Source organism: Astyanax mexicanus, chromosome 13 (genome assembly GCF_023375975.1).
Source record: "Astyanax mexicanus isolate ESR-SI-001 chromosome 13, AstMex3_surface, whole genome shotgun sequence".
Lineage (NCBI taxonomy): Eukaryota > Metazoa > Chordata > Actinopteri > Characiformes > Acestrorhamphidae > Astyanax > Astyanax mexicanus.
Genome location: NC_064420.1, coordinates 37,998,053 through 38,025,516, shown reverse-complemented (window position 1 = coordinate 38,025,516; position 27,464 = coordinate 37,998,053). Strand labels below are relative to the sequence as shown.

The following is a 27,464-nucleotide window of genomic DNA, read 5'->3' as shown; positions in this document are numbered from 1 at the left end:
TTTGCTTGATTCTTCTACATATTAAGAGCTGGTATCAAGAAAAAATGCGGACCATCAATGGGAACTGGTTTGAGAATCACACTTCTACATCAGTTAAAAACTTTCCTCGATCTGTACATTTAAGCAAACAAACTGGAACAACTTTAAAACCTTCATTTTAAGAATCAGAGAAGCATTTCCCATCCTCTGTGAAAGTAATACAAAAGTTATGCAAGAGAAGCTTAAGTTTACAATTAAGAACTTGGAAGCAGTAACACAAGGAGTGACCTACAGTTGTTGAGGAAGAGTAGCACTGCAAAGCCCAGCGTGGAGGTGGCCAGAAGTATGAGGCAGATGTTGCAGGGGATCATAAAGTAGCGTACCACCAGCGAGACCTTGTGCTGGTACATACGGTCCCGCTCCGGTGGCGGTGTGGGGTAGTGGCAGCTGGTCATACTCCAGTCCGCGCTTCCCCCTAAGTACGCCACGAGGCCGGTGGTTCCTCACCCACGAGGTCGAAAACTCCACGAAAAGCAGGGCAAGGAATCAAAACCTCAAACAGGGTCCGAGGCTTTCAGCACTGACAGGAGAAACACGCGAGTGGTTCCTTCGAGAAAAACACAAAGAAAAGCATAAAGAGGTCTCCAGGCAACACATTTTTGGTCCTGAATAGCATCCAGAAGCGGAAGAAGGCGGGTGTCTTGCGGTCCTGCTCCTACTGCCCCCTACCTATTCCAAAACCTTCCATCTCGCTCCAAGCACAGTGGTAGATGGATTGTGACAGGATGGTATGTGTTTCTGTGTGAGATTGCATGAATGGCACTGCTGGACTCCCTGGCCCTGGTCCACGCAGGGCAAAAGGAGCGGATCAGTGCAAACACTCAGGCTGCACTTTGGGCTTTAAATCCACAAACACAACTCCAGAGAGTGTGGTGAATCAGTAATCAAATGCTTTTAGCTTACAGGGTTTTGTCAGTCGCCCTCTGAAACCGAGGAAGTTTGGAAGGTACTTTGTGTCTCTTTCCTTGCCCTTTACTTCTTGTTCTCAATCTCTGACTCTGTCTTGCCCCCCCTTTCTCACTTTCTCTCTCCCTCACTCTCTCTCTCTCTCTCTCTATCTCTCACTCGTCAGTGCCCTCAGATGTTGTGCCACCTGCTTGTGGCTGAAGGCGATGTGGTGGCGCCAGGCTTAGCTGCGCATCCCATGTGTTAGGACTGGCCCCTGCTTCTGCTAGATCTGGACATTCATAGATCCTTCTTGCCCCAAGAAGTCCTTACACATTCAGCAGCCACAGCATCTGGATCTGCAGCTTCTGCTCGGCATTCACACTAATACACAAACTCGTTAACTCAGAAGCACACTCTGAACACTACTACTACTACTACTACAGTAGCTTCAGAACCTTGCTACCTAGTCCGGACAACACAGTGATGGGCAGAGACGGAGCCCTGCCCCCACCCTGTGCGAAGTAATTAGCTGACAGATAGTCAGCAGCTGTCTTCAGGCGGATTGACCATATGCCCCGAAGAGCATGAGGGTTTAGCTCCTACAACACACCCCTTCTTCGACACAGCCTTCTTCAGACCCTTCCCCCAATCTTTCCAAGACGTCAACTAGCGCTCCTCAAGCACGGCACGAGCACATCTAAGGATGGAGTGAGGTGAAAGGTAGAGTGCACCCCCTGACTGTGCAAGTGGGGCAGGGCACAGCTGGTCCGCTGATCGGAACCAAGGGCTCAGAGCAGTTGACACTTAACAGCAAGGCAAAACAGCTAAACTGAGTGAAGTATAACGAGCACGCTAGGTCTCCACATTCTGCTTTCTCAGAGTTAAGGGAATCCAAATTCTCCTCCTCGGAAAATGTAGTGTTGCAAGTGTTAGGAACGTAATGAGAAAAAAACAAATGGATTTTCCAATTCCTTGGATTTATGGATTTTCCTTGACAGGAGAAGCTACTTCTCTCTCTCCACTCTCTCGCTCACACCCCCTCTCCGTCTCCTCTGGAACATCCGCTACGATCCTCCGCTCTGGCTCCAGAGGTGCTCCTCATGTCCCGGGCTCCGCTTCGCTCCAGCTGATCCTCAGAGGAAGCATCCAGCATTTACCCCCAGCCAAAGCAGGCGCTATTCATGTCAGAAATCCCCCAGGCAGCCGGTGCTCTGAGTGTCAACGCGCGCGCCTCCAATCACCCACAGAGAAGGTGGAGAGCCACGGTCAGCCAGAGGCACGGGAAGCCTCCACCAAGACAGGAGCCGGGAAAAAGAAAAGAATGAGGGAGTAAAGCTGGAAGCAAACTAGCCAGCGAGTCCTCGATGAACCGGGCTAGGAAAACCAGATGCACAGACACATTTTTTTTCTCCAGAGTTCCTCCCGGCAGCAGCGCTCACGACCCTCTCTCAGCCTCAACTGGAGGAGAAGACAGAGAGGGAGCGGAGAGGGGCCGTCTCTAACAAAGAGAGAGGGGAGGGGGGAGTGAGGGAGAGAGGGAGGGGAAAAAAAGGAAAGAGTGAGAATGAAAGCTTTTGGGAATACTTGGGAGTGTTTTGTGGGGTTTGCGAGGAGGACGAGGGGGGTTGAGGTTGACAGCAAAAAAGACAAAAGACAGATTGGGTCAAGCCCCTTTCAGTGTTTGGTGATTTACAGAGCAGAACGAGCACAAACATAAACCACTGCTGTCGGCGCAGCGGTTTAGACCGAGGACGAGATGAAAAAATTAGTGCTGTTTGTGTCTCAACGTTCAGATCGTTTTAATGAGCATCTTTTACAAACTTTTCCCAATGAACCATTTAAAATTGGAAAAATCTTATTAGCGGAGAAAAAAAAACAAACAAAAAACACAGATGCAAGTGCACAGAAGCGGAATCCATTTTTTAATCATATTCAAAAGATTTTAATGATTCATATCCTTGTGACACTCTGCCACACTGTCGTTAGCTTTGTCGTACAGCGAGAAAAAATATAAAAGGGAAAAGAACAAATATGAATATTCATCGGCGCTGGCAGCCGATCAGGGGGAAAATGCGCTCCTAATCCATAACATTATCTCAGGAGGTTCACTCTGTGAATGTATATTTTATATTACATGCTAAATAACGAGGTCAACTGCAGAAAGTGATGAAAGTGATGCCTTCATTTCGCCTCTCCCACCCATCAATGCGCCGATGGATGTTCATCTGCACCAATATTCTGGTATATAGACCATCAATTATTTATGCTTGCTGTTGCTCCCAGAAACCCCCCCCTTACACTCCACCCACAGCCACACATCCTTTCAAGCACACTCCTGAGCGAGAGAGCATACACACACACACACACACACACACACAATCTCTCAAGGTCCTGCTCTGTTTCCCATCGGAGGTCGTTTATCTCTTTGGACACGCAGTTCTCATTGACTTCAGAGGCCCTCGGGGACAGAGACCCAGCTTCCGCTGTTCTGAGCACACACAAGACGGGGGTCAGCTGGGCTTCCAGCGACAGGAGCTGTGAGTTCACCCACCAGCTGGAGCCCACACACCTCAACCAGTCAACACATCCAAAAGACAAATGGAGACTATCTACAATGGGGTCTTGATGAGAGGAGGATGGGTTACTTTTATTTTCTGGCTTTTCTAGTTCTTTTTTTTTCCTTCTCACGATTTCTTTCTGCAACATCCATTATCTTGTATTGTTCATTATCTGTTTTCATGTGAGTTCTTCTTTACATAAACACTGAGATATGCTAGCGGAAACACTGTAAAAAGCAGAACTTTCAACTTTCACTTTCTCCTTCATGTGATTTATAAGCAAGTTGAATTAAAAATATTTCATACCAATAAACTACATTAAACCAATTGCCTCGACTAACCGTAGTAAGTTTCTTGTTAAAATCTGGCCTGACAACTACTTTGCCCAATATCATTTTGACTTTTTACTTTTGTGGGGTCTACAAACCAACTCTGCAGGGGTTTCAACTGAGGTTGGATTTAAACGTTTCTCACAAATTCTCACAAATGTGTCACAACAAATACCCGTGACTGAGCCAGCTGTGCTGTTTCAGTAATATACAGCTAGCTTTGTATGAACTACACAATTTGTGAGGTAAAAAACCCTTATCATTGGCTCCTGGCAACATCTATTTGCGGATTGGTCGTGTCCACCGCCCTTTACTCACCATCAATGTGTAGTTGTTTCCCTGTCCTACCATCCCTGTCCTTTTAAATATACTTGTATGTCTTGTATGTGGTTAACTTCCTGGCCTCAATGTTGTAGGAAAGGTATTATGTTTTGTGTTGCTGATTGTGAGTTTTCTCAACTTCTTAACTTTTAACACTCAACTAATTTTACTGCAAAAATGCTGCTGCATTTGTACTCCTCAGGGCAGTTTTGAAAAGTAATATTTCAAGTGCATTTCCGAGAAACGCAATTTATAATTCCCTCAGTTCCACTTTTACCAGTTTAAAATTCCTCTTCTAACTGACTGCCCAACTGACAGCTCTTGGACTGCTTTCCTCTTGCACATATGTCTCATTTTCACTCTTTGGCATTTTGTTCCAAAACAGATGTACTCTAAATATTGAAGAAAATGAAGAAAAGAATGCAGTTCTTGAGTAGTTTTTTTGACGCCAACTCAAAATGCTTTCATTCGCAGGGTACTTTAGTTTCCACTTCAAGTATCAATGCTTCTACTTAGAGCTTAGATGTTGAGAGGTTGGATGTAGGCGCAAATAAGGGGTATTCATAAGGGAACAAAAAGCATGAATTAAAATAAACAGGAAGGTAAACACAGCATATGGCAGACACAAGAACAGACTAAGCAAAAGCCTTCTTATACACAATAAAAGACCAGAAACACCTAGAAACAATGGCATGAGGACAAAGCTACTGATAAGAGACAATTGAAGGCCAAGACAAGTTCTGTAAGTGGAGAAACCAGAACAAAATCAACAGAAATACATGGCCAGGGACAAGACCTGGGTAAATAAGGACAGGACGAGGTTTTCTTAAGTACCTTATTCTCCTTATTCTACCTTACCCACTTTTATCCACTTTTCTTTCGCTTTAGCTAACAATGCTAATCCAACAGCCCTGCTGAGTTTTTGGTGGACGTTTTTAAATCTAGTACTTTCAATCATAGACCCTGACCCTACTATGGAAGGCAGTGTATATAAGTATATATATATATAAGTCATTGTATATTAGTGCAGTGAAATGGTGGTGTGAAACGGTTGGTGGTTGGTGTTGCGTAGTTGGCAGACAAGGGTTCAACACCTTGACCTGTCAAGTACAACATGCAACAGTAATAAGAGTCCTTTCACACTTTTAACTGTGAAACAGAATTCAAATGCAAGTCACTCTTTATACAGACGGCATAACAATGCTGTAAATAAAATGCTGACTTAAGCTTTTGCCATTTGTATTTACAGTTCTTGAGCTTGGTTATTTGGTCATTTGGTCATTGGTCATTTATTCCTATTCCTGTTTTATTCATAACTTATATAATATGATACCAAAAAAAAGTATAATTATTGTGATTCACTGTGTATTGCAAGAATAGTATCATGATATACATTAATAAAAATAGCTGTAGTGAGCTATTTTAACAGGACAATACGTCTGTATGCGCAACTCCATAAAGATGATCAGGAGTTGCACATATTAGTCTAAATTTGATCATTGACAGTTTCTTATAACCATAATCCTGCTTCTGAATAGCACTGGAATACCTTGTATGTAAAACTATGTTTTATTATTTATTTTATGATAAGTATATTTAAGCTACACTGCTCACCCATGCTTTTACTTTAATTAAGAGTATGTTTAGTTAACTCTACCAAACTCTATTGCGCTAAACAAATAGACTGTAAATAACTGAACTAAACTCAACTGAGGCAAAATTAAATAATAAATAAAAAACAAATGCCCACCCAGCAAAATATTCAGAACCACAAGAGGGCGCCCCTCTGTTGCCCCTTTCAATACCATCTTCTCTCCTGCCACAAATCATCCCCCCTCATTTAACTTCAAAGCTTTTCGAGATGCATGTTTAATGTGCATGCTCGCTCGGAAGGTTAAGACATCTCTCTGCTTGCTCTTGGCTGGCAGCTCCCAATACAGAGCCAGCAGAAAGCCTGCAGATCTCCTGCTTCAGCACCACGGACAGCCTCAAGATCTCTCCTCTCGAGTTTTCACACACACGTCGCACCACGTCCCTGGCACGACACGCGAGCGCCGTTTCCAGGGGCGACTGTGAAGCAGCGAGCCACGCATCGGCCTACATCCGGCAGATCAAACCGGGGAAGAAACGACAGACTTTCTGTGATCAAACGGAAAGAGGAAGTAGGCTTTAGAAAAAATACGGAGGCAATCAAATGAGACTCCCTTCGGAAGCCTGTCAAAAATGCTACGAACACAGATTTATCCCAAGAAGGCAGCAGTGAGTGTTAACGTAATCACATGGTAAATCGTATGATATAGTCCCTAAGGACACATGCATTTTCTAGCATTGTTCTTCAATAAAATATACTCTTGATGCTAAAAATATGCTATAGAAGCTAAAGAACACTTTTTGGCATCTCTTAGTGCACTGTAAGCCTGGATCAGTTAGTATTACCTGAATAATTTAAGGAAACAGCTTTCCTTAAAAATTATCTAGTTTATATAACGTAGCCTGAGGGAATGACTACACACAGAAGTTGTCCGATATGTGAATAAATGGTGCCTACAGCCCAGAGAAAGGAAATTGCCAATAACAAAAGAGTGAAGTCAATTATTAAAAGCTGATTCAACTCTTAAGATCTAACTTGAAGGTATAAACAGCCACAGATGTTCACATCAAACTCAAAGTAGCTGACTAACACTGGGGAATATTCAGTTTTTTTTGAGACTTGCGTTCAACTAATTTAGTTTACTGTGTGGTTGAGTTGTATTGAAAATAGAGATTCCACACCAGTTTAGCCTACTGCACATCTGCACATTCAAGCCAAGAGCCATTAATATACCGATAGCAAGTGTTTCAACAATTATGCATGAATGTAAATATGTGTATCTGATATAAACAAATCCCCTTGGGTATCGTCTCAGCTCTAAACAGCTGTTGAGACATGGCGCTCGCTTTGCATCCGCCCAGGCCTACAGCACAGCAGCAGCTGGCCTGATTGTCTCGTATTCGCAAAGCCCGTCGTCAAATAAATGAGGCCACTTTGATTATGAGCAGATTTCCCAACTACTCAACTCATTAGGCCAGCCCTGCTCAGGCTGACAAATCTGACAGAGAAAGACAGGCAAGGGAGGGAGGGGGATGATGGGGGAAGCGAGGGAAGAAAAGGGAACAGTGTGTTTTTGGCAAAACGCAGCAAAGTGTACCTCCAACCAGACGTTGCTACAGCTGGAAGCTCCTTACTTCACTGCTTTGTCACGCAGCTCGCAGGAGGAGAGCGAGAAATGCCACGAAGTAAGACGGCTGAAGGAACAGCGCAAGGATTTTCCCATCTTCTACTGCCGGAGTGCTGATGTCATTGTAACAGGGATGGTACACGAAGGGAAATGACATCAGTGTGACTAAACGTGAGAACACAGCTGCTGTCTGCTGCCTCTCCTTTCCACTGGACCATTCTCGGAGTGTCCAGATGTGAGACAATGCCCAGAAGGAATCAGTCAATGAGCATCTACTGATCTGCGGCAGAGACCAAGAAAGTGGTCACTCTTTTTTTCAGAATTTGGGTGGACACTGTCGATGGTGTGTTTTTAAATTTCAAATGACCCATTAATGAAGGATGGCAGAATATACCTCCCCTGCTGCCCTAGAAAAGGCTCTTAGACGCTACTTTGGGTAGTGTACCTCTTGATGAGAGATCAATGAATGCTAGACATGCTTCTATGATACACTCAAACACATTTTTCCAAGTTGACGAGACTAGAGACGAATATTTTTGGGCTAAGAAGAACAGATAGAAGGTCAATGAGCAACGAGTTCTCCCATATTTAGACCATCCAACAGCCAGTTACCATTGTCTTCATTTGCAGTAGCATCATAAAATTGAAACCTGGACTGCTGTGGAGTGGAACTGTATCAATTTTAGTGTTAAATCCAGGTTCTGTCTGCCTTTGAAGTGGAGTAACACACTGACCCATGAGATGATGTTCACCCAGAAACAGCAAGGCCTGCCTGTTTTCCACACTGATCACCAATCATGCATTCTGGAGATCAGCTGGGTTGCCAGCAAACTACAAGTGTGCCTGATCTACAGGCCAAGTTGCAACATGTGTATGATTTAATATCACAAATATTTTTTTGGTTGAAGTAAGGTCAATTCTCTTGGTCCACTTCTGCACAGTTTGTTTTCATTCTCAATCTTTGTTACACAACTGTCAAAACAGTGCATCCCTACATATACGACCCTTAAACAAGCTACTGTCTGTAGGCTGCATTGCAAACTCGCTATTATCCACACCCCATGCTGCTTCTGTTTGTTTATCAGCAGAACAACCTATGAAGACAGGTTTATATTATGCAATTTACTTGTCCTGGATAATAGTTATCATCACAATGGAATTATAAGCACCAGCACAAACCAAAATATGTACACTCTCCAGCAAAATGGCCATTGGAGGAGGGAAAAAAAGGAAAAGGAAAAATTCCAGTTCATTACAATGTTGTTTAAAGCTGATCCTTATCCACTTCCACACTGTCAGAGCAGATTACCTTTGATTCCACTGCTATCTACACCAGTGCAGTCTAGTCTCCCCGCCTCGAATATCCGGCTGATCAAAGTCTGCTCCACCTCAGAGTGTGACCTTGGCAAACTTTGAAACAGGCCGGAGTTGATAAAAGACCTTGATTCGGCATCACTCGCTCCTCACCCCTAAACCTATTAGCTTATGGGTTGCCAGCGCAGCAGCATTTCGGACACGTCACATATTGATTTCAGGTGGAGATGGTCACTGCTAATCAGGCTAAGTGCCTTGGGGAGTAAAACCTTAGATAGCAACTTCATACTGTATTAGTATGTGCCTAGTATTTACTACAGAAGTGGCTGCCAAATTTAGTCCTGGCATATCGACAGCTCTGTATATTTTAAAGCTCCCAACAAATCTGACAGAACTAATCAGAACTAACACAAAAAGAGTGAGTGTATTTAGCGTGAGAATGAAAGCAGGATCTCCATGTGCAAGAATAGTGCAAATTGCAATTGTATTATTTATTAGCATTTTATTCTGCAATACACAGCTCTGGAAAAAAATATGACCACTTCAGTTTCTGAATCAGGTTTTCTACTTTTGCTATTTATAGGAATATGTTTGAGTAAAATAAACATTGTTCTTTTATTCTATAAAATACAGACAACATTTCTCCCAAATTCCAAATAAAAATATTGTCTTTTAGAGCATTTATTTGCAGAAAATCAAGAAATCAATATTTGGTGGAATAAATCTGTTTTTTAATTACAGTTTTCATGCATCTTGGCATGTTCTCCTCCACCAGTCTTACACTGCTTTTAGATAACTTTATGCCCCTCCTGGTGCAAAAATTTAAGCAGTTCAGTTTGGTTTGATGGTTTGTGAGCATTCATCTTCCTCTTAGTAATATTCAAGAGGTTTTCAATTTGGTAAAATCAAAGAAACTCATCATTTTTAAGTGGTCTCTTATTTTTTCCAGTTGTATATTGCGATATTTAAAATACAGGTATTGTCACCAGACGTTACCAGAAGTCGGTGATCCAACATGACACCGTATATTAATATTAATAATACACTCTTTTCCAATGTTGGTGTAAAATAAATATTAATGGGGCAGAAATAATTTGCTTCTAGTAGGTATGTCATGAAAATTAGAGCAGGTGGGTTTTTTCATTTTTTTATTAAGCTCCAAAAAAGTTGTAACATTTAATTATATTGGCCTAACATGACCCTGCACATCCTGCTATTTAAATATTTTGCATGCCTAAATTGTGATATTTTGATCGAGTCAGTAATTTTTTGAATATGGACCTTTAAAAAAATCATTTGTACAATTTAAGTTTGCAATTCCTTATCTGTTAAAATATGCCTGAATCAGCTCCAATCTACAAGCTATAATCCATAGCTAATAAATAAATGCATGCCTTTCATGCCTTGCCATGAGCATGCTGGCCAGCGTTAAGTCTTTAAAATAACAACTCACAATAGTGTTTAAATAATAATTCACACTTATACAGCCAAGGACAGGTACCACTTTTGGCATGATAGTATATTTTTGTCGGCAAAGAGAGAGAATTCATCACCTGCTGCCTCCTAGCAACCCCTTAATCTGGATAAACATTACATAATGAATTGTTCCTGCCTTGTACATCACGGTGTTAAATTGTGTCAACAACTCCAGTGATCCCAGCAGGTCAGATTAAAGCTTGTTTAAGGTGGGGAGGCAGAATAAAGCTAGAAAAAAAATGAAAAAATGAAAACTAGAGCAGGGGTAAATGCAGGGCTAAACCTGTTAAATAAATGAGGAGCTTGAACCCAACTTGATCCCTACAAATATTTGGTCCCATTGGACTCCATGCACTATTTCAGGCTGCTGTATGTACAGGTGAACAGAACACCTGCAGCCGTGAAGACAAATGTGTGCAGATGGAAAAGATCATCAAGAACTTAGCTAATGGTTCCCACCCCACCTAACCCTCTACATCAGGGCTCACCCTCTTATTTGACCTGCTCAATGAAACCTGACCTTGATCACCAGTGTTAGACCAACGAAAAGTGTCAACCTGACTCAATGATGCCATACCCAATCCTTAAAAACATGCCTGGGATTGGCCACAGGTTTGGCTTAAGACATCCTTAAGAAATACAGATGTTTGTTGCCAATTTTTTTATGCACTCAGTGCTTGAATACACACATACATTCCACATGTAATGGGACATAAACTAGTATCATATTCCATGACTTTTGCCTCGTCCTGAGGAAGCTAAAGAAACCTGCATTTGCTTGGCTTTTTGCATGGACAATTCTAGCCAGACACCACTGGTCACGATCATTGCCACCTGCTGTGGATTGAGGAATTTTAAATCTGTTCACAACTTCATCAATAGATCTTCACATCCATCTGGCTCCCACTATTATTAGGCCTCACTCAAAATATTTTGTAATTGACAATGGCTTGCCATGAGCATGTTGGCCTATGTTCAACCTCACTCAGGACTTTCACAGATGACACTTTCTAAATAATTAAGCTTCAAAAAAGTGCAACTGGAAAAGGTAATACTGAAGTTGGCTGGCTACTTGTTCCCACCTCACACAACCTTCTTCTTCAGATTGCGACTTCGTGAGAACCTATTCATTGAAGAGAGGTATGGCTGGTTGACCATGGGAGGGCAGGGGCTAGGAGAGGGTGGAAGACACTGGGTGCTAATGGAGAAGAACTAACCAGCACAAGCGGAATCATCAGAGGAGGGAGGCGGCGGCGGGCTGCTCTTTCATTAGCATGCTGCTTTCCCTCTCATCACGCTAACAACAATAATGATTGCAGCGTTTAACACCCTCCACACACCAGTGCACCCCGGCACCCTCTGTTTGTTCATTCTTTATTCCCCCTGCCGCTCCCCTTAATAGCCCTTGAGGAGGTGACTGGTGCCGGGGCTGGCAAGGAAAGGGAGGGAGGGCTGATGGGTAAAGAAAGGGGAGCAGAGCTGTGTCTGCTCACCTACTGCAGGCTTTAACAGGCAGGCCGAGAGAAGATCGGAGGCAGCCGGGTGTATGTGTATGTGTGTGTGTGTGTGTGTGTGTGCGCATCCGCAGCGCTGGCCGACTGTGACCATGTTTGACAGCGGGCTTCATCAGAGCTGGCATCCATGACAGACAGGGGCGAGGTGATGGAGCTCCCAGGTAATGCAGGTGGCAAGCTGAAGCTAAAGAAGTGGACAAGCCTCAGCATCAAGCAGAGTTTATCGCAAGCGTAGCAGACCGAGCGGAACAGGGGGAGGGAACGGTCAGAGGGAAGGCAGTCGCGAGGCAGCCGCATTGTGTTGCCTTGAATTAGTTCCGAAAAGGAACGGGTCAAGTGCGCTAATAGTGTCAGATGCTTTGCGCAGTAAAGCTCGCTTAGCTCTTAGAAACAAAATGTCAGCCTCTCTGTCTGAGCGTACACAAGCCTCAAACCATTTCACCCCGGTCTACCCCCTGTTCTCGGCCGCCACCGGATGAAAACAATGCGAGCTTGACTCGCCGAGACTGCTGGTGTCCCTCCGCAGCCCATTTATCTGCAGATCTATGCCTGGAGACAAAGCTTGTTTTTAGTTTATCCCTCCAGTATCAATAGAAGCGCGCAGATTCACCTCACACAATTAACCTCAGCAGAATAGGAGCCAGTCTCAGCCTGCACTCGCAGCCTGTTTTCCATTCTGTTAGAAATTAAACACAGGTTAAGGGGTTAGAAGGATTGGATGACACTGAGTGCATCCCATTTTATAACAGCAAACATTCGGAAAAAGACCAAATGGAAATTCGTTCCTCCTACTACAGTTTAAACAAAAAAGAAAAGAGAGGACGCAACAGAGCCAGCATTTCAGAGCAGAGCGCATTTCAATAAGACATCACGTTCTCTCCACGCTGTAGGATTGCACAGGGATTACAGGGAGTGGTTCTTCTTCAACCCATCAAAAAAAATATATATAAATATATATATATATATATATATATATTATTCCTCAGCTCATGGTCCCATCACTATATAAGCACAAGCTCACACAAGCTAACATCCAAATATCCACACTTCCACACATCCACACATCCACACCACATCCAGCACGGCAGCAAGACTGAAAATGTGAGAACGCACATTCACAGCTAAGCCTTTTCTCTTATCAAAGCTGACAGTGACAAGCTATTATACGCTGGGAACCTTTCATTTGCATTTACAGTAATGAACTCTTTCTCTCTCTCTCGCAGGCTTTCATTCTCTCTCTCCGCCGTTCTCTCCCGCGCCCGGCTCATTCTCTGTGGTGGCAGATCGTCTTGGATAGAGGGCAAAAAGGCAATCTTAATTGGCACACATCCTCATCCTTCACCAGCCTTTCAAGGAATAAAATAACTTTAAACTATTTATATTTCAAATCAAGAGCCTCTCGCGCCGCCTGCCACCACAAAGGAGCCCTTTCATGTGGCGCGCATCAATCAGATGTTTTTCAAAGACGCCTGTCAAATTTGGGCGAAGTTTTGTGCAGCTGTATAGCTGTAATCAGGCAGAAAGGCGCAGTTGGAGAGGAAGAATGGAGATGGGAAAATGGCAGAATGGCAAATGACATTTATTTTTCAGTGGAGAAACAAAACCATGGAAAAAAAAAACGGAAAGAAGAACAGAAAGGTGGCACTATTGAGCAATGTGCAAAATCTGACGGAGCTTAGGCCTGACATCATGGCCTAGTGTCCTTGTGTCAATCATCAGGCCTTTGGGAATGATTTTGGTATTCTATTAATGTTAGCTCATTTCGAAGTCTAATGTACTACAATCCCCAGCATGCACTGAAACATATTGTGTGCTCTGACATCCTTTCCCCCCTTGGCAACAGTGAATACACAAAGTATTGCCAACTTAGTGATTTTTAATAGTAATTTAGTAATTTAGCAGCTTTTCAGGCCTTTTTAGCAAAATATTATTGTTAAAAAGCGACTAGCAACAAACTGAATATTTTTTTGTAGATGCCTACAGCTACAATCCACAATGGAGAATTTATAAGCTGCCCAGCGTGAATTCTCTCTCTCTCTCTCTCACTCTCTGTAGGTCCCTCATGGATCCTCTAATAATTAACAAACTTACAGCACAAAACAAAGGCGCCATAAAAGTGCTAATTCAAGAAAACAGGTATGTTTCAAAGACCTTTCTTCTTAGGACATTTAATGATTACACTGTATGTACCTAATGTAGTCTTTTAATATACATAAGTAAATAATTAAAATGATTGAGTACTTAGTTATTAATGTAATATTTTAAGTTCTATTTCAAATATCTATATTTTGTTATGTTTTTGGCACATTTTGAATAAACAGTTCAGATTATATGGCAAAATGTTATCTAAATTTTAATTAAAAACAAACACATAACAAGTAATTGATTTTGACACCTCTGGCCTAGAGGGCCATAGGGAGAGGGAGGGAGCAAGGTGTCACGCAGTCGCAGGTGTGCCCCGGAGGTGCTGAATATCGGCGCAAACAAGCCGTTAGCGCCCAAAAAAAGAACCAGAGCAAGCAGGCAAGCCAAAAAAGGCCAGGAAGACGAGGATAGATTCCTCTCACCTTGAGACAGACGATCCCCTCTCTGTCTTCCAGCCTCGCTCCCCTTTTTATTCCAAAATCCACTTTTTGAATGCCTAAATATGGCTAGAACAGGAACAAGAAATTGAAGCTTGAAATGTCACAACCCATAGAAAACTATAAAAGAAAAGGTGCTGTCAGTTCTGGTAAAGTTTTCGTGATTTGGGGAGCTGGAAGGTGGAGAACACCCTGCTGTACAGTCAGAGAAAAGTGCCTGTGGACCAAGGTGGCCAGATTGCTTTTGAGGGATGCTCGAAATGACTTTGTGATATTTGTGGCCTTGCCTCATTCGTTTTACAGTGAGAGACCTTATCAGCCACAGCAGACCGGCTCCTCCATTCAGTCATCTGTTTGTACCAAGCGGGTCTTCAAAAAAAAAAAAAGCCCGCAAGGCAAAGGCGCAATAGAAAACAGCTTTTCATTTTTCAGAACCTATAAAAAAGTTGGGGACCCCTATTGCTTCACGACTCAGACTGAAGTGGACAAATCCACTTCCAAGGGTTCCAAGGCCGCACAAAGGCGCTTGTCGGCCCAATGGCAAATGGCTAACAACAACATGGATCTGTAATTGCGCTACATTGCCATGACAAAAAACAGCCCAGACCTTCAGTTATACCATTATGTTCCCCAGAGGGTGACAACTAGAGGGGGGAAAACAACAACTCCCAACTATTTTTCGACAAATCGCTCTCGGTCAACAACACGGAGGGGGAAAAAAAAGCCCTGCATGTTAAGCATGGCCGCCTGGTGAGTTGGCGTTAGTTATTATTCCCCCGCTCCCCATTCTTCATCTCTCTCACCACACGTTAGACAGCAGAGATTCAATCATCTGGGAATGAGATCCACACTCACAGGAGCATTGAGTTGTCTGTCACAGCATAAAAAAAAAAAAAATGAATAAATAAAAAAATCAGAAGGAGAAAAAACACCTGCTTTTGGATGATGTTCAGCAGATGATGAGTGCCGCATTTAAAAGCGGCACCGGCCTCATCTATAATTCATCCCAACGCTGATAAATGAAGCACACAGAGAGGAACAACAAAAATGACTAAATGCTTGGTTTGGGAAAAGACTCTAAGCCGCCTGGCAGAGGAGACTAGTAAAAAGGACAGGACAACGCGACAAGATGAAAACGTCCACTGTAAATTGTTGTTGCTAACTAGCTATTAGCAGCAGTGGATGGAAAATTCACTGCTACATTTCTTCATCTCACATCCAACACTATGATGACTAAACCAATTTATTGCTACAACCACAGCTTGTGATTCAGTTTGTAATCAAATTTGCCTCTAAATGCTTATAGCAGCTAGATATAGCATTTATAGAGTTTTATAGAGTTTATATAGTTAATGCTAATGCAAAATATACTTACTACAGGCAATGTGCTATATTGTAATGGAAACAATGAGGTTAATGCATAAAACAATTTTATGTAAAATGTATGCTTGTGTCACATACGATATGAATGCTCCAAAATATGGTATTATATCCTGTGGCAGATATAACATATGATTTAGAGTTATTCAGAGTTATTTTTATGTGGTGGGAGTTTTATAGGGAGTTTATATATAATTTATATATATATATATATATATATATATATTATATATATTTACATTTACGGCATTTTGCTCTTATCCACTCTTATCCAGAGCGACTTACAAGGTTATTGCTATTACAGCGTTGGGCCAATGTAGTGTTAGGAGTTATGCCCAAGGACTCTTATTGGTGTATCACCAGTCACCCAGACCTGGAATTGAACCCTAGTCTCCTACATGTTGAGGAAGCTCATAAGCAGGCAGTGGTGTTATTCACTGCACCACACCAACCATATACTGATACAATACAATCAATACAATATATTGAGAGAGTCATATATTTGTCAACCTCTATTGAGGAGTGGAGCTTCACAGCAGTTTTTTTTAACTGGGCTAGCTAATAATATTGCATTTAATATTACATTTATTTAAAAGGTCATAATGGGGTTCAATTAACTCAGGCATATCAGATCACATAAAAGCAGAACTCTTAGCCTGACTCTAATCATACAACTCTAAATACTTCTCTAGCAGCTGGCTACAGAATTTAATGCTAAAGCTAAACCCTTAACCTCTGCAGATTTCACATCACACAGCCGCAATAAAATCAGCAAATGTGTGAGAGCGCCACAAAACCAGGGCTGCTGACAGCTCTTCTGAGCTGGTGAAGTAACAAAACTGTCGACTCGTCCCGGGGACCTCAAATTGCTTCTCGCACCATACGTCTATGTTCCCTTCACAGCTCTGATCAAAAAACAGATTGGACGGGGTACAAGCATTACGACGGCAACTCAATTTTGCTTGCTTTCACCACGCTAGCCCTTTCACAGGTCTGTGCACACACACGGTCGCGGGATATAGCGAGTGATAAAGAAGCCGTTTAAGGACACCGGGATGGAGCTGCAGCTTTGCTTCCTCAGCCGGAGCCCTCCGAGTTATAATGAGTAACCCTGAAGCTACAGGCCTGGTACTGTGACTCTCACAAGGTTCCCCGAATCCCTGCGGACATCTTTTCTTCCACACGCTGCTGCTGTCTTCCCACTCCCTTTCTCCTTCATCTGCACCTCCCTGCATGACAACTTCATTGTTTTGTTTTGATATTTTTTCTCTCTCTTTTTTTTTCCTCTGACTGGGGAAATATTCAGCCTGAACACAGCCTTGCGTGACTACGGCTCTTCAAACGCATGCAATTTTTGAGCACAGCGTGTCGTTCGTACATTCTTTTTGTTTTTTCTCAACCGTCCCTTTGTTTCCCGTCACTTTTCTCTCCTGACAATCAACACCAAGGCGTGGTCACCTGATCAAGGGCCTGCCCCTCTCCTCCAAACCCCCATGGATCCCCACAGATGCTCTGGGGGTGGCGCAACTTTCCTTGCTAGGCAACAAGCCCATGTACCATGGTCCAGTGCTCTAGAGGACAGCTACCACGTGGTCTCCTTCAGAACTGGAAACCCCACCCCTCTTGTCCACAACATCAAGATTTTTTTTTTTATCCCTGCTCTGCCCACAATAAAAAAGAGGAAGAAAAACATGATGATTCACTAAACAGTGCACACCAACAAAAAAAAAAGCAGTAGAAAGGATTGCCATTGATTGTCCAGCAATGAATGAGATCATTACGCTCATTAGAGAGAGAGATGAATTGTAGACGGTTCAAACGGCTCAGCTTTTCATTTCGAATTTTTCACCCTTTCAACCCTATTCGTCTAGAGTAACAGCCTACAGTCATCCAATTTAGTGTATTTTCAGCACAACCAATACGCCCGATCTTTCTTTGAACAGCGAACAGACCTGCCTTTTCAATTCCTATCTGAACAGCATTCTATACTAACAGCCATTTCAGAAAAATGATTGCGTGTTAACCTTTAGAAATCCTAAGTTATTACTGTGCTTCTGAGAGCTGCACAAATATCATCATTAATTACATGGTTACTGGAGTACATGAATACGGTAACATTTGATTTGCAATCCATATTGGCAGGTCCAGGCTAGTCTTTTTGCTGACATACAGCTGCAACCTCTCTCAAATCATGCACAGAATGACCAAGACATTCTCTATCTGGGCGGGATTTGCTTCTCAGGGGTCCTGGGGTAATTTTCTCTTTTATGGTGGGTCCTCTGTGATTTTATTCCTGTCTAGAATGACCATGTATGTTTTTTTCTCAGATGTCCAGAAAATTACAGGCTGAATTACCTTCTGTTTTTCACAGAACTCTGTTTAGTCCAGTCCAGATGTTCATCTCTGAGTTTCGTAACCTTGCGTTTTATAAAATAGCTATTTGTCCAATGCTACGCACTGTAATTACACGTAGGCGCACATTTCCACAGAGATCCAGGTAAACACAACAGTGAGTGGAAATGGAGGAGCTACTGAACCTGATGTCATGTGATCGAGAAAGCCAAAAAACTCACTGTTCCTCCTGTTTTTTTCTGGATGCAAAAGACATCAATGGTTGTTCATTTTCTCAACAATTACTTTGCATTGTTTGTAGAAGTTAAGCAATCATAGTATTGCTCCACAAGACATATGCTGCTGAGGCCTTTATGCTGAGTGGTGGGCAGCCAATGCTATGGCACACAGGGATTTAAGAGTTATGCAGTGGCCAGTAGCACCTACCAAAACGTGGTCCAAAGATGAACAACTGAAAGAGTTATAAGCAGCCAAATCTCAAAGATTAGACTTTTTAATTCTTTGTGGGATTTTTCTAGGGTGTTGGTGATGATGGCATAGTAAGACTAGGAGGTGAACATATTGTGGACATTCTGAGCTTACTATGATCTTGTCGCTGAATCAGATCCTAGAGACAGTTACTCTCCAACAATAGCAGGATAAACTTTTTTTTTGTTTTAATACCCTTGATTTCAGAAGAGACAATGTATGAGCAGATGCCCCACTGTTACACTTTAATACATCATAGCATAGAGAAAGTGGCAGACACAGGGGGGAGGGGTACTAGTTGCTACCTTGGTTTCGACAGCTTGGATTGGGAGAAATCCTCCCATCAGATTACATTTCCTCAGATCAGATTCATGGGTTTAGACATGCCACTGAAATGCCATCATCTCCCGAAATGACTGTGTCTGCGCAGGAATCTTATTTGCTTTCTGTTTCGACTGGAAAGGGGAAAGATCAGATCTACACTGCATTTGTGAAAACAAATCAAATTTGACTGCCTGGCTGAATGAAGAAATGATGCAAGAGGGGGAGAGAGAGAGATGAAGAGAGAGAGAAAAGGAGCAAGAAAGATCAGAGAACAAGGTCAGTAGAGGATAAGAAGGTGAAGGAGAAGCAGAGGCCTTCTCATCTGTATGTACACCAGTAGGTCCTGAGGTGAGAGGGGAAGGCAGCAGCAGGACACGGCCGGGGCAGGCTGGGAGGACTTGAGCATGAGAAGACCAGAGGAATTGAGTGCAGGAAGGGAAAACACACAGGTATAGAGGTGCACACACAGGGGAGAAAATTAGAGTGAACTTTGGGAGGGAAGAGAACGGGCGAGTCAGGCTGGAGCGATAAAGGAGCGAAGGAGGAAGAAAGAAAGGGGGAGAGAGAGAGAGAAGTGAGGAGACACAGCAGGGGGTTAAATTACAGGGAATAGAGAGGAGGGAATAGAACAGTAAAAGCACAGGTGGGGAGGGTGTCGACAGAGACGGAGCGGAGCAAAAGTGGGCGAGTGTAGAGCGGATCAAGGTTGAGAATGACGTGCAAAATAGAGTGCTGGAAGAAAGCAGACAGAAATTGAGCAGCGTGGCCATCAGCCCTCATCTGACGGCAAACTGACCACTGGAAATTTATATACTCACGTCAAAAATATAGTTGCACTTAAAGGAATCAACCGACAGGAATGAAACGGTTTGTTCCTACGTGTCACACGTCCTGGGGTTATGGTGTGGAGGGCAATTTCGTACAATACCAGATCCCCTTTGGCCTTTACCATTGCCTCTTCTCTTTGACAGCCTGTAACTCACTGTGGTTCACTATTCCAATAGGACAATGTTCATCCACATACTGTACTGCCGCCATCTTTAGAGCTTGCAGATACAGTTACAGATACTTTGTCAGTATGGCCAGCCACATGGCCATACCAAATCCATGGGTGAAATTGTGTGGGAAGCTATTGGATGCATTGTCAACACCCCTACACACATCCTTACCACAGAATCTGTAGGCATAACTGTGTGAATATTCAAGTTGTATGGGATAGATTATCTCTATTATCTGAGTTTCACAGATCAGTATCACACACTACTTCTGTATGTGTAACTCAATAAATATGACCAGCACTTGCCTAAAACAAATTTTAATCTTCCTGACACTTTCTACTGGGTGCAACTATGTTTGCAACCATTCCGTTGACAATGAGTTTAAATATATGTATATGTGCATGTGTATGTCTGTGTGTGTATGATTGTGTGTGTCTGTCTATATCATGGGAATGCCCAGAGGGAGGGAACAGCCCTGCCTCAGCAGCGCGAGGGTTTGACCGCTGACCGCAGACTGCTGACGGTGGAGCCCAGCCAAGACGAATCTGGAGGCGGGTCTGGAGCAGCCAAAACCAATTGTCCATCAGTTAAGAGAGAGTGAGAGCACAAGAAAGACACAGAAAGAGAGAGACAAAAAGAGAAAGAGAGAGGGAGGGAGAGAGAAAGAGAGACATAAAGCTGGGGTCCCAGCCAACATTCCAGCACTCGCTCACACACACACACACACCCTTCCACCAGACTAAGCGAGGCCACAGAGCGACCGACCAGACGTCCAGACACCGCTGGGACAGCATTTGTTGGTTTGTTGGAGTGTATGGACGCTGCCAGGTGTGTGTGTTGAGTTAATGCAGCCGCTGCCGGGCCTGACAGTGATGGAGGACGCGCATTCCGTCCCACACTCGCGGCCTGACGAAAGCCAAATGGAGAGCCACTGTGTTCCAGCACTGACCCTGCCCTCCGTCTGTCTTTCTCCCTCGTCCTTTCCGTCTGTCTGTGTGGATTACAAACGCAAAGCTCTGCTTGGGTCAGCGGCCGGACTCGCCGGCCTGCCCTCGCCACCTGTCCGACACAAGTCAACTCCACTCAGTCAGAAAATGCTTTTCTTCCTATCTCACAGCCTCCCAGCTTGACTTGTGTTCACATTTTGACCAGCATCGATTCTGAAATGCATGATAAAAGTCACTGGATAGCAGTATATAAAGTAAATGACCATGACAGTTTACCTTAGGGGCTTAGGGGAAGGCGTGGGAACAACCACACCTGTATAAGTGTGCCCAGTGTGCTCATTGTGAGGTGATTTGAACTGTCAAGGTTCATGCAAGGCCTGATGGCAGAGGCCAGAGGAATGGGAAATTCCATTTCTAAAGTTGTGGGGGCATTAAACATTCATATATTTTTAACCCAGTGTGACAGGGTCATGTGTGTACTAGGAATAGACCATATTAGGCATATTACTCTGTACACATATCTAGTAGATCACAACCTGAAACCTAAATCATCACTATTCTGTCATTAGATGACATTGTCCTGACACTGAATTTTGGTCACCTGACATCACCTGACATGAGCTACAGATAGCAATGCCTGCTGGCAATGGTGGCCAGCCTGAAACTGTATTGAAACAAATAAATCACCAAATAGTATTGGACACTAGCTTTCAGGACTAAAACTAAAGAAAGCCACAATAGAGACATGCCTTAATGAAATACATTCCTAAACCTATATTATATTATGCTCCAGGACTTCAGTTTATTCTCACTAACACCAGTATACAAGTCTCACTTAAAATAAGGGAATGCTATTACAAATAAAGGTGCTAGAAACCTTAAATGAACCTTAAACGACCCTCATATTGACTTGACATATGTAAACAGTTATAAGGCCTTTATACGAGTGTAATTTTAAAATATAAATTTTACTACTTTAAAGGTGTGTTATGACAATGTATATACAAACTATATCCCTGTCCGCTCTCTGATTAAACCACAACGTATTCAAAACCTGTAAAATGTTGTTCAGAAAAGCCCTACAGTTTTCTGTTGGCAGTTTTGCAGCTCCACCTATAATTCTGTTACCAGTATGTACCAGTGTTCATCCACATTATCATCCATAATCAATAATCAATATCGAAATCAGTCAGGTCCTATTTCCTCCTACAATAAAACCCATCCTGTCTTCTTCTTATTAGCACCAGTCCACCCCTCCCCCCATCCCTCACATATCATATCCCTTCTATCGATCAACCAGTCTGCCTTCTAATTGTTAGCTCTATCGAATGAAACTGGTGGACGCTTGAACGAGGGAGGACAGAGGGACGAAGGAGAAAGAAAAAAGATAGAGAGGAAGCGAATATGAAAAGGAACAAATGAACTCATCTCGCAGTAGAAGGCGCTACTTGGGCAGAGGTTATTGTCTTGTAAAAGGCTGAGGGCCTGGAATAATTCACTCGGAAATCAATTTTCATCGCGCCATTCATATGTTACGGGGAGGTGATGGACTGTGGGAGAGAGATTTGACCGCCCTCAATACCGCTCGGTCTGTTGCTGCCTTCATGCTTTTGTCTCGCTCACTTTGTAGCACTTCATTTTCCACTGCCACTGTTTTCCTGGCCATATGGTCAGCTGATGTTCCAGGATCAAAAGAGTCTATTCGTGTGAGAATTAACCTTTGGAAGTGGCAGTTAGCACCGGTGTTAACTAAAATATGGAGCAATCTGATATAAAATATTTACCATTCATAGCTCATGGAATAGAAGTGCATTTTTCTTCGCTTGATTCATTTGATGTCACAAATGTGTTAATAGAATATTGTATTATGACTCTAGTTTGACAGACAGCTTCATCAATATTCATAAAGCTAATATTAGCAGGATTTCTGGATATGGTTCTAGAAAATAACTATAGAAAATAACTATAAACCTGATCCAATTCTGCTAAGTTTTAAGCTAATCCTAAAACTTAGGAGTTAAAAGTTTAAAAATCAGAGCAATATCAGTCCATATACTGTACATACTGTATCTGTATTGGTATCATGTTCAAAAAAAAAAAAAAACATTGTATATCCTTACATACATTTCTACCGTGTTTTGACTTTTTTTTTACTTCAAAACAAATAAAACAGAGCTTGTTATATAATATATATATATAACATATAAAATTATATGACTAACTATGCAATATCTGTAGTTTTAGAATCATATTGATATTATAACTAATAACACTGACATAGAAATTAATATCCAACATACACAAACAAATACCAATGTCTTTAAATATATACTGTATATATATATATATATATATATATATATATATATTAAAACTAGGACTACTCTACCTGAAATAGCTTTAAACAGAACACTTGGTGCTAACACTAAGCAAAATGGCCCTATATAGTTTTCCTTTTTTATATAGTTTTTTGTTGCGTTTTTTTTTTACAGTACATCAATAAATACACTATCAAAAAATACTTTCGTAATATCACTCAAGTCTAAATGCTGCCAATGCCACTGTGATTCCAATATCATTGTTCATCTCCATTAAATAATTATGCAAATTTATAGCATAATGACAGTAATAACTCTTCTGAGGGTTATGCAATTATCAACACCGCAGGACATCAGAACTGGCGACAGCGTGAAGTACGACAAGAAGGACTTGGCAGTGAGAGACACAAAGTTCCACATGAGACCCATCTTTCAAAAGGAATAGGGGCTTAGATGAGCACATTTCAAAACATTTGAAAACACAACACAAATATGTGACCAGCAGCTGGCGAGAGCATGGCACTTCCTAAAACTCACACACACACACACACACTGTAAACCCACTGTTTGTTTGAATTTAATTGAGTTTTTTTTATTTAAAACTGAATAATAGGGACTTGCTCAACTCAACCGTTTTTATTTTATGGACTATTAATAAACATCTATTTTCTGGCCTATTTTCATATATAAGGTGCATTGAATTAAAAGGTGCATTTTAAGGGACACTAGTAAGGAACAAGTGTGTCGCCATGTTTCCCTTCTAATTAGGGAAGCGCCTAAGAAAACAAACCATAAAGAAAAAAACTAAAGTCAAATGAGTGCTAGAGGTTAATCTACACAGATTTATCTCCTAAAATGTTTATTTGGGTGAGTAAAGCGAGTCCATTTATTTACAGTAAGCTTTGATTTCCAGTTTTTAAGAGCGGATAGCCTCAGTGCTAGCCACAGTTAGCAGCACTTAGCGCTAGTAAATGCCACCCGCAGGTACACCCTGAGTGTTTTGGTAACCCAGGGTGCTATTAGCTACGGGTTTGTCCCACGTAGCTTGTTTTAATAAGCTAAAGAGCTAGTGTTGCAGTTAGCAGCTAAAGCTAATGCTGCTCTGGCCTTGGTGCTGGAGAAAATTAAACTGAAACTCCTGTTTAACTCATGTACTTCAGTGGAGTGGCTTTACTGCTCCTTACAACCTGACTGGTAAAATTCATAAATAAGGCACACCAGATTATAAGGCGTTGATTTTTATGAAAATAAAAAGGATTTTAAGTGCGCTTACAGTGCGAACATGTACATTCAAATTTAATATTTGAGTTGAATTAACTTGAATTTAGTCTGATACTCACTTTTAGTGTGTATGCCTTTCTCCCAGTCTACCTTAAGGTTGCTCCCATACTGCTTTTTAATGTTTCAGAATTCCAGACAAATGACCAGAAATTAAAACAGGGAATTGTTAGTTAAATTATAAAAGAAAAAAAGTAGTAAGAAAAACTTGTCCAGTAAATCAAGTAAATTAACTTACAATTTAAGGATATTAACTTAGTGTTAGGTTTAATTAACAAGTTTTCAGTAAACATTACTTAAAAAATTTAAGGCAACCGATTTCCTCAAGTTATTTAAGTAATCTCAACTTATCCCGGCTTACAGTGCACACACATGCACATGCACACAGTCGTATCAGTGCTTCAGCTATAAACCATGTGGCAGTAAGGATACCCAGACATTTTCATTTGAAACCATTTCAAAGGATTGCTTCTAAGTCTTGAGCATGAATAAGTTAGAAGTGAATAAATTAAAGTGCTTCTGAGGATTTTAGTAAAGAAAAAAAATACAGCTTTTTCTTTCCAATACCCCAGTAACAGCGGGTTTGTTAGGCATCTATGAAATAAAGATCAGAAACGTTTCTGCGCTAACAGCCGACGTGTCAGGATGTGTTTGGGTCAGGGAGCAACCGTAGGAGTTCTACAAGCCTCTGTCATGTAGGATTGCAGGGCTGCAAATAGGAAAATACAGATGAGCAGGGAGAATGCTGGCATGTGGTCAAACAATGAGCACAAATCGAAGCCATTAAAAAGGTCATGCGACATATATCACTGAAAATACAACAATTTAGCCAAGAGTAAACTGGGTAAACTGGGTAAACAGGGAAGCGTGAGGCCATTTTTCTTGTCTCTGCCAATTCTTAGCTCATTCCTCTGCACATTACACCGATTACACTGGCTTGTGTGGATGGCAGTGCTGCGAGAGAACGAGACAGGCTGGTGATGGCAGCAATAATGAGGGCAGCCACTGTTTATAGGTTAGAGTAAATGTTTAATGTGTTGATGAGCAGCATTCCCTTTATCTCTCTCTCTTTCTCTCACGGGCGCGAGAGCATGCTAGCTTGCTCGTTTGCTCACTTGCTCTCTCGCCAGGTCTGTACAGTGTGCAAGCCCCACCTCGGCCTTGTGCACGCCAATTATACAGAGCTGTGACAGCCCAGGCAAAAGCACCAATTACCTCCCTCGCCCCCATCCCCACATCCCCACCTGACCAACATTCACACACTCACTCACACACACACACATACACCAAATCGTGGACTCGCTGTGCCAGACAACACCGCCTCTTAATGGACTTCCTGCAAACCTTCATTTCACTCTCGCTTTTCTCTCTCCTTGCTCGAAATGATGGCACTTTAATAGGCCCTCCTCAATATTCCTCCAGCAAAGGCAGAGAAGAGACAGAGTGCACAGTGCATGCTGAGTGTACACTCATTTAGCCCAGAGTGCGCCTAATTGTCGAGAGCATTCGGTAAATGATTTGTCGCCTGGTTACGTTTTATTCTATTAAGGCATTGGCGATCGCGACGGAATTAACGGTCGAAATTGTTCGCTCAGGTCGGGCTGACGCGTGTTTATCTAATCAATTAGCGAGCAATAATCAGTCCTGAAATGAGCAGCCACTCGCCTTGAGGGACAACGACGAGTACACTGGTATTAAAACCCCTAACCAATTTATTCAATTTTCTGCGGCAAGGATTATGTCTTCATTTGAACTGTAATGAGAATAGGCTTGAAAAGGTTTAAAAAAGTGATTTGAGCATGGAAAAACTGAAATTCTAATTGTTGAGCAAATGTCAAATATTTTAAATTATAAATGGCTCGCATTATTAATTTTACATAATCATTTTAGTGATTTTTCACTACATTACACACTAGTTCGTTTGGTCTGAGCCAAAATAAAATTCGGTTCAATGATGGTGAATCCTGTATCTACTGTAACTGTAGATTAACCCTTATTTATCAGAGGGTACTGTATTATGCTTGTTCTTGCTACACATGACGCGTGTGCACTTGAAAATAGTGCTGGGCGATATGGAAAAAAATCATATATCACGATATGGAATTTTTTATATCACGATAACGATATATATCATGATATGCCACATTTAAATATGTTTTCAGTTATTCTTCGAAAAACATGACAAAATAATATCATTGCTTACTTTTTTCGAACTTTATTTCAAAGTGACATTAAACCAAACTTTCACAAATGAGAATTACTACCTTTTAGTGCAGCAATATATATATATATATATATATATATATATATATATATATATATATATATATATATATATATATATATAGTTGCTATTTTTTTTTTCAAAAGAACAATGCATCTCCATTGTTCAGCTCTCATAAGTTTAATACTGTAAAGCATATCGCAAACCGGCATGTCCGTCAAATATTGTAAAGCAGCGTCCTGCCGCAAAACCACATTATGAAGCTTTTTTGGAAAGATTACTTTATTATCACTTATATAAACCGAATGTATGCAAAGTGACCACGCCAATATATTTCATCGTAGCCTACTTTCTATATCTGAATGAATAATTGATGAAATTAATGTAGAAACGATAGGGCTATCGCCTCCACGATATTTATCGTCATATCTCACAGCACTACTTGAAAGGTGTCTGATTGTGGCAGGGGAACAGAATTTGGCACAGCACCTGGAAAAGCGTTTTAAAATCCCCTTTTTTACAGTCCAATCAATCTCAAGTATAGGGAGACAACCAACAGAGATGATGACAACAGGCTGTAGCAAAGATTTCTGAGCACATTCACTAAACTGCAGTGTAAAATCAAAACTAATTGAACTAAATGTTTGAAGCGTAAAAAAGAAAACTGAACCTAGGTCCAGACTTTGGGGTATGTATTCTTCTATGTGTTTGTTAAAACTCCATTCCAGTTTTCCACTATACAGACCTTTTAATATCCCTGTTTCCACTGCTTTAGACACAAACATTAGCATTGGATCCCAAGTGTACCTCTACACTGACAAAAGCTATTGTGTTAAAACAATGACTTGATGAATAAAGACATATATAGAGATATATTACTGGGTGTGTTCCAAGCAGAGTCCAGTGCCTCAGTGCCTCGTAGCATGTGTAGCACGT

General features: G+C 41.8%; 1 protein-coding gene across 10 annotated transcripts in view; it reads right to left on the bottom strand.

Moving 5' to 3' along the window:
• Positions 1-27,464, bottom strand: part of agrn (agrin) — a 356,879-nt gene that overhangs the window by 207,722 nt on the left and 121,693 nt on the right. For 2 of the 10 annotated variants that reach the window (XM_049463017.1, XM_049463019.1), the window contains exon 1: positions 272-2,401. The exons of the other annotated variants lie outside the window; for them this stretch is intronic. In XM_049463017.1, the coding sequence (XP_049318974.1) occupies positions 272-434 (163 nt within the window). In that variant the 5' untranslated portion in view covers positions 435-2,401. Of the gene's footprint in view, positions 1-271; positions 2,402-27,464 lie in introns of those variants that run through there. 10 annotated transcript variants of the gene reach the window in all.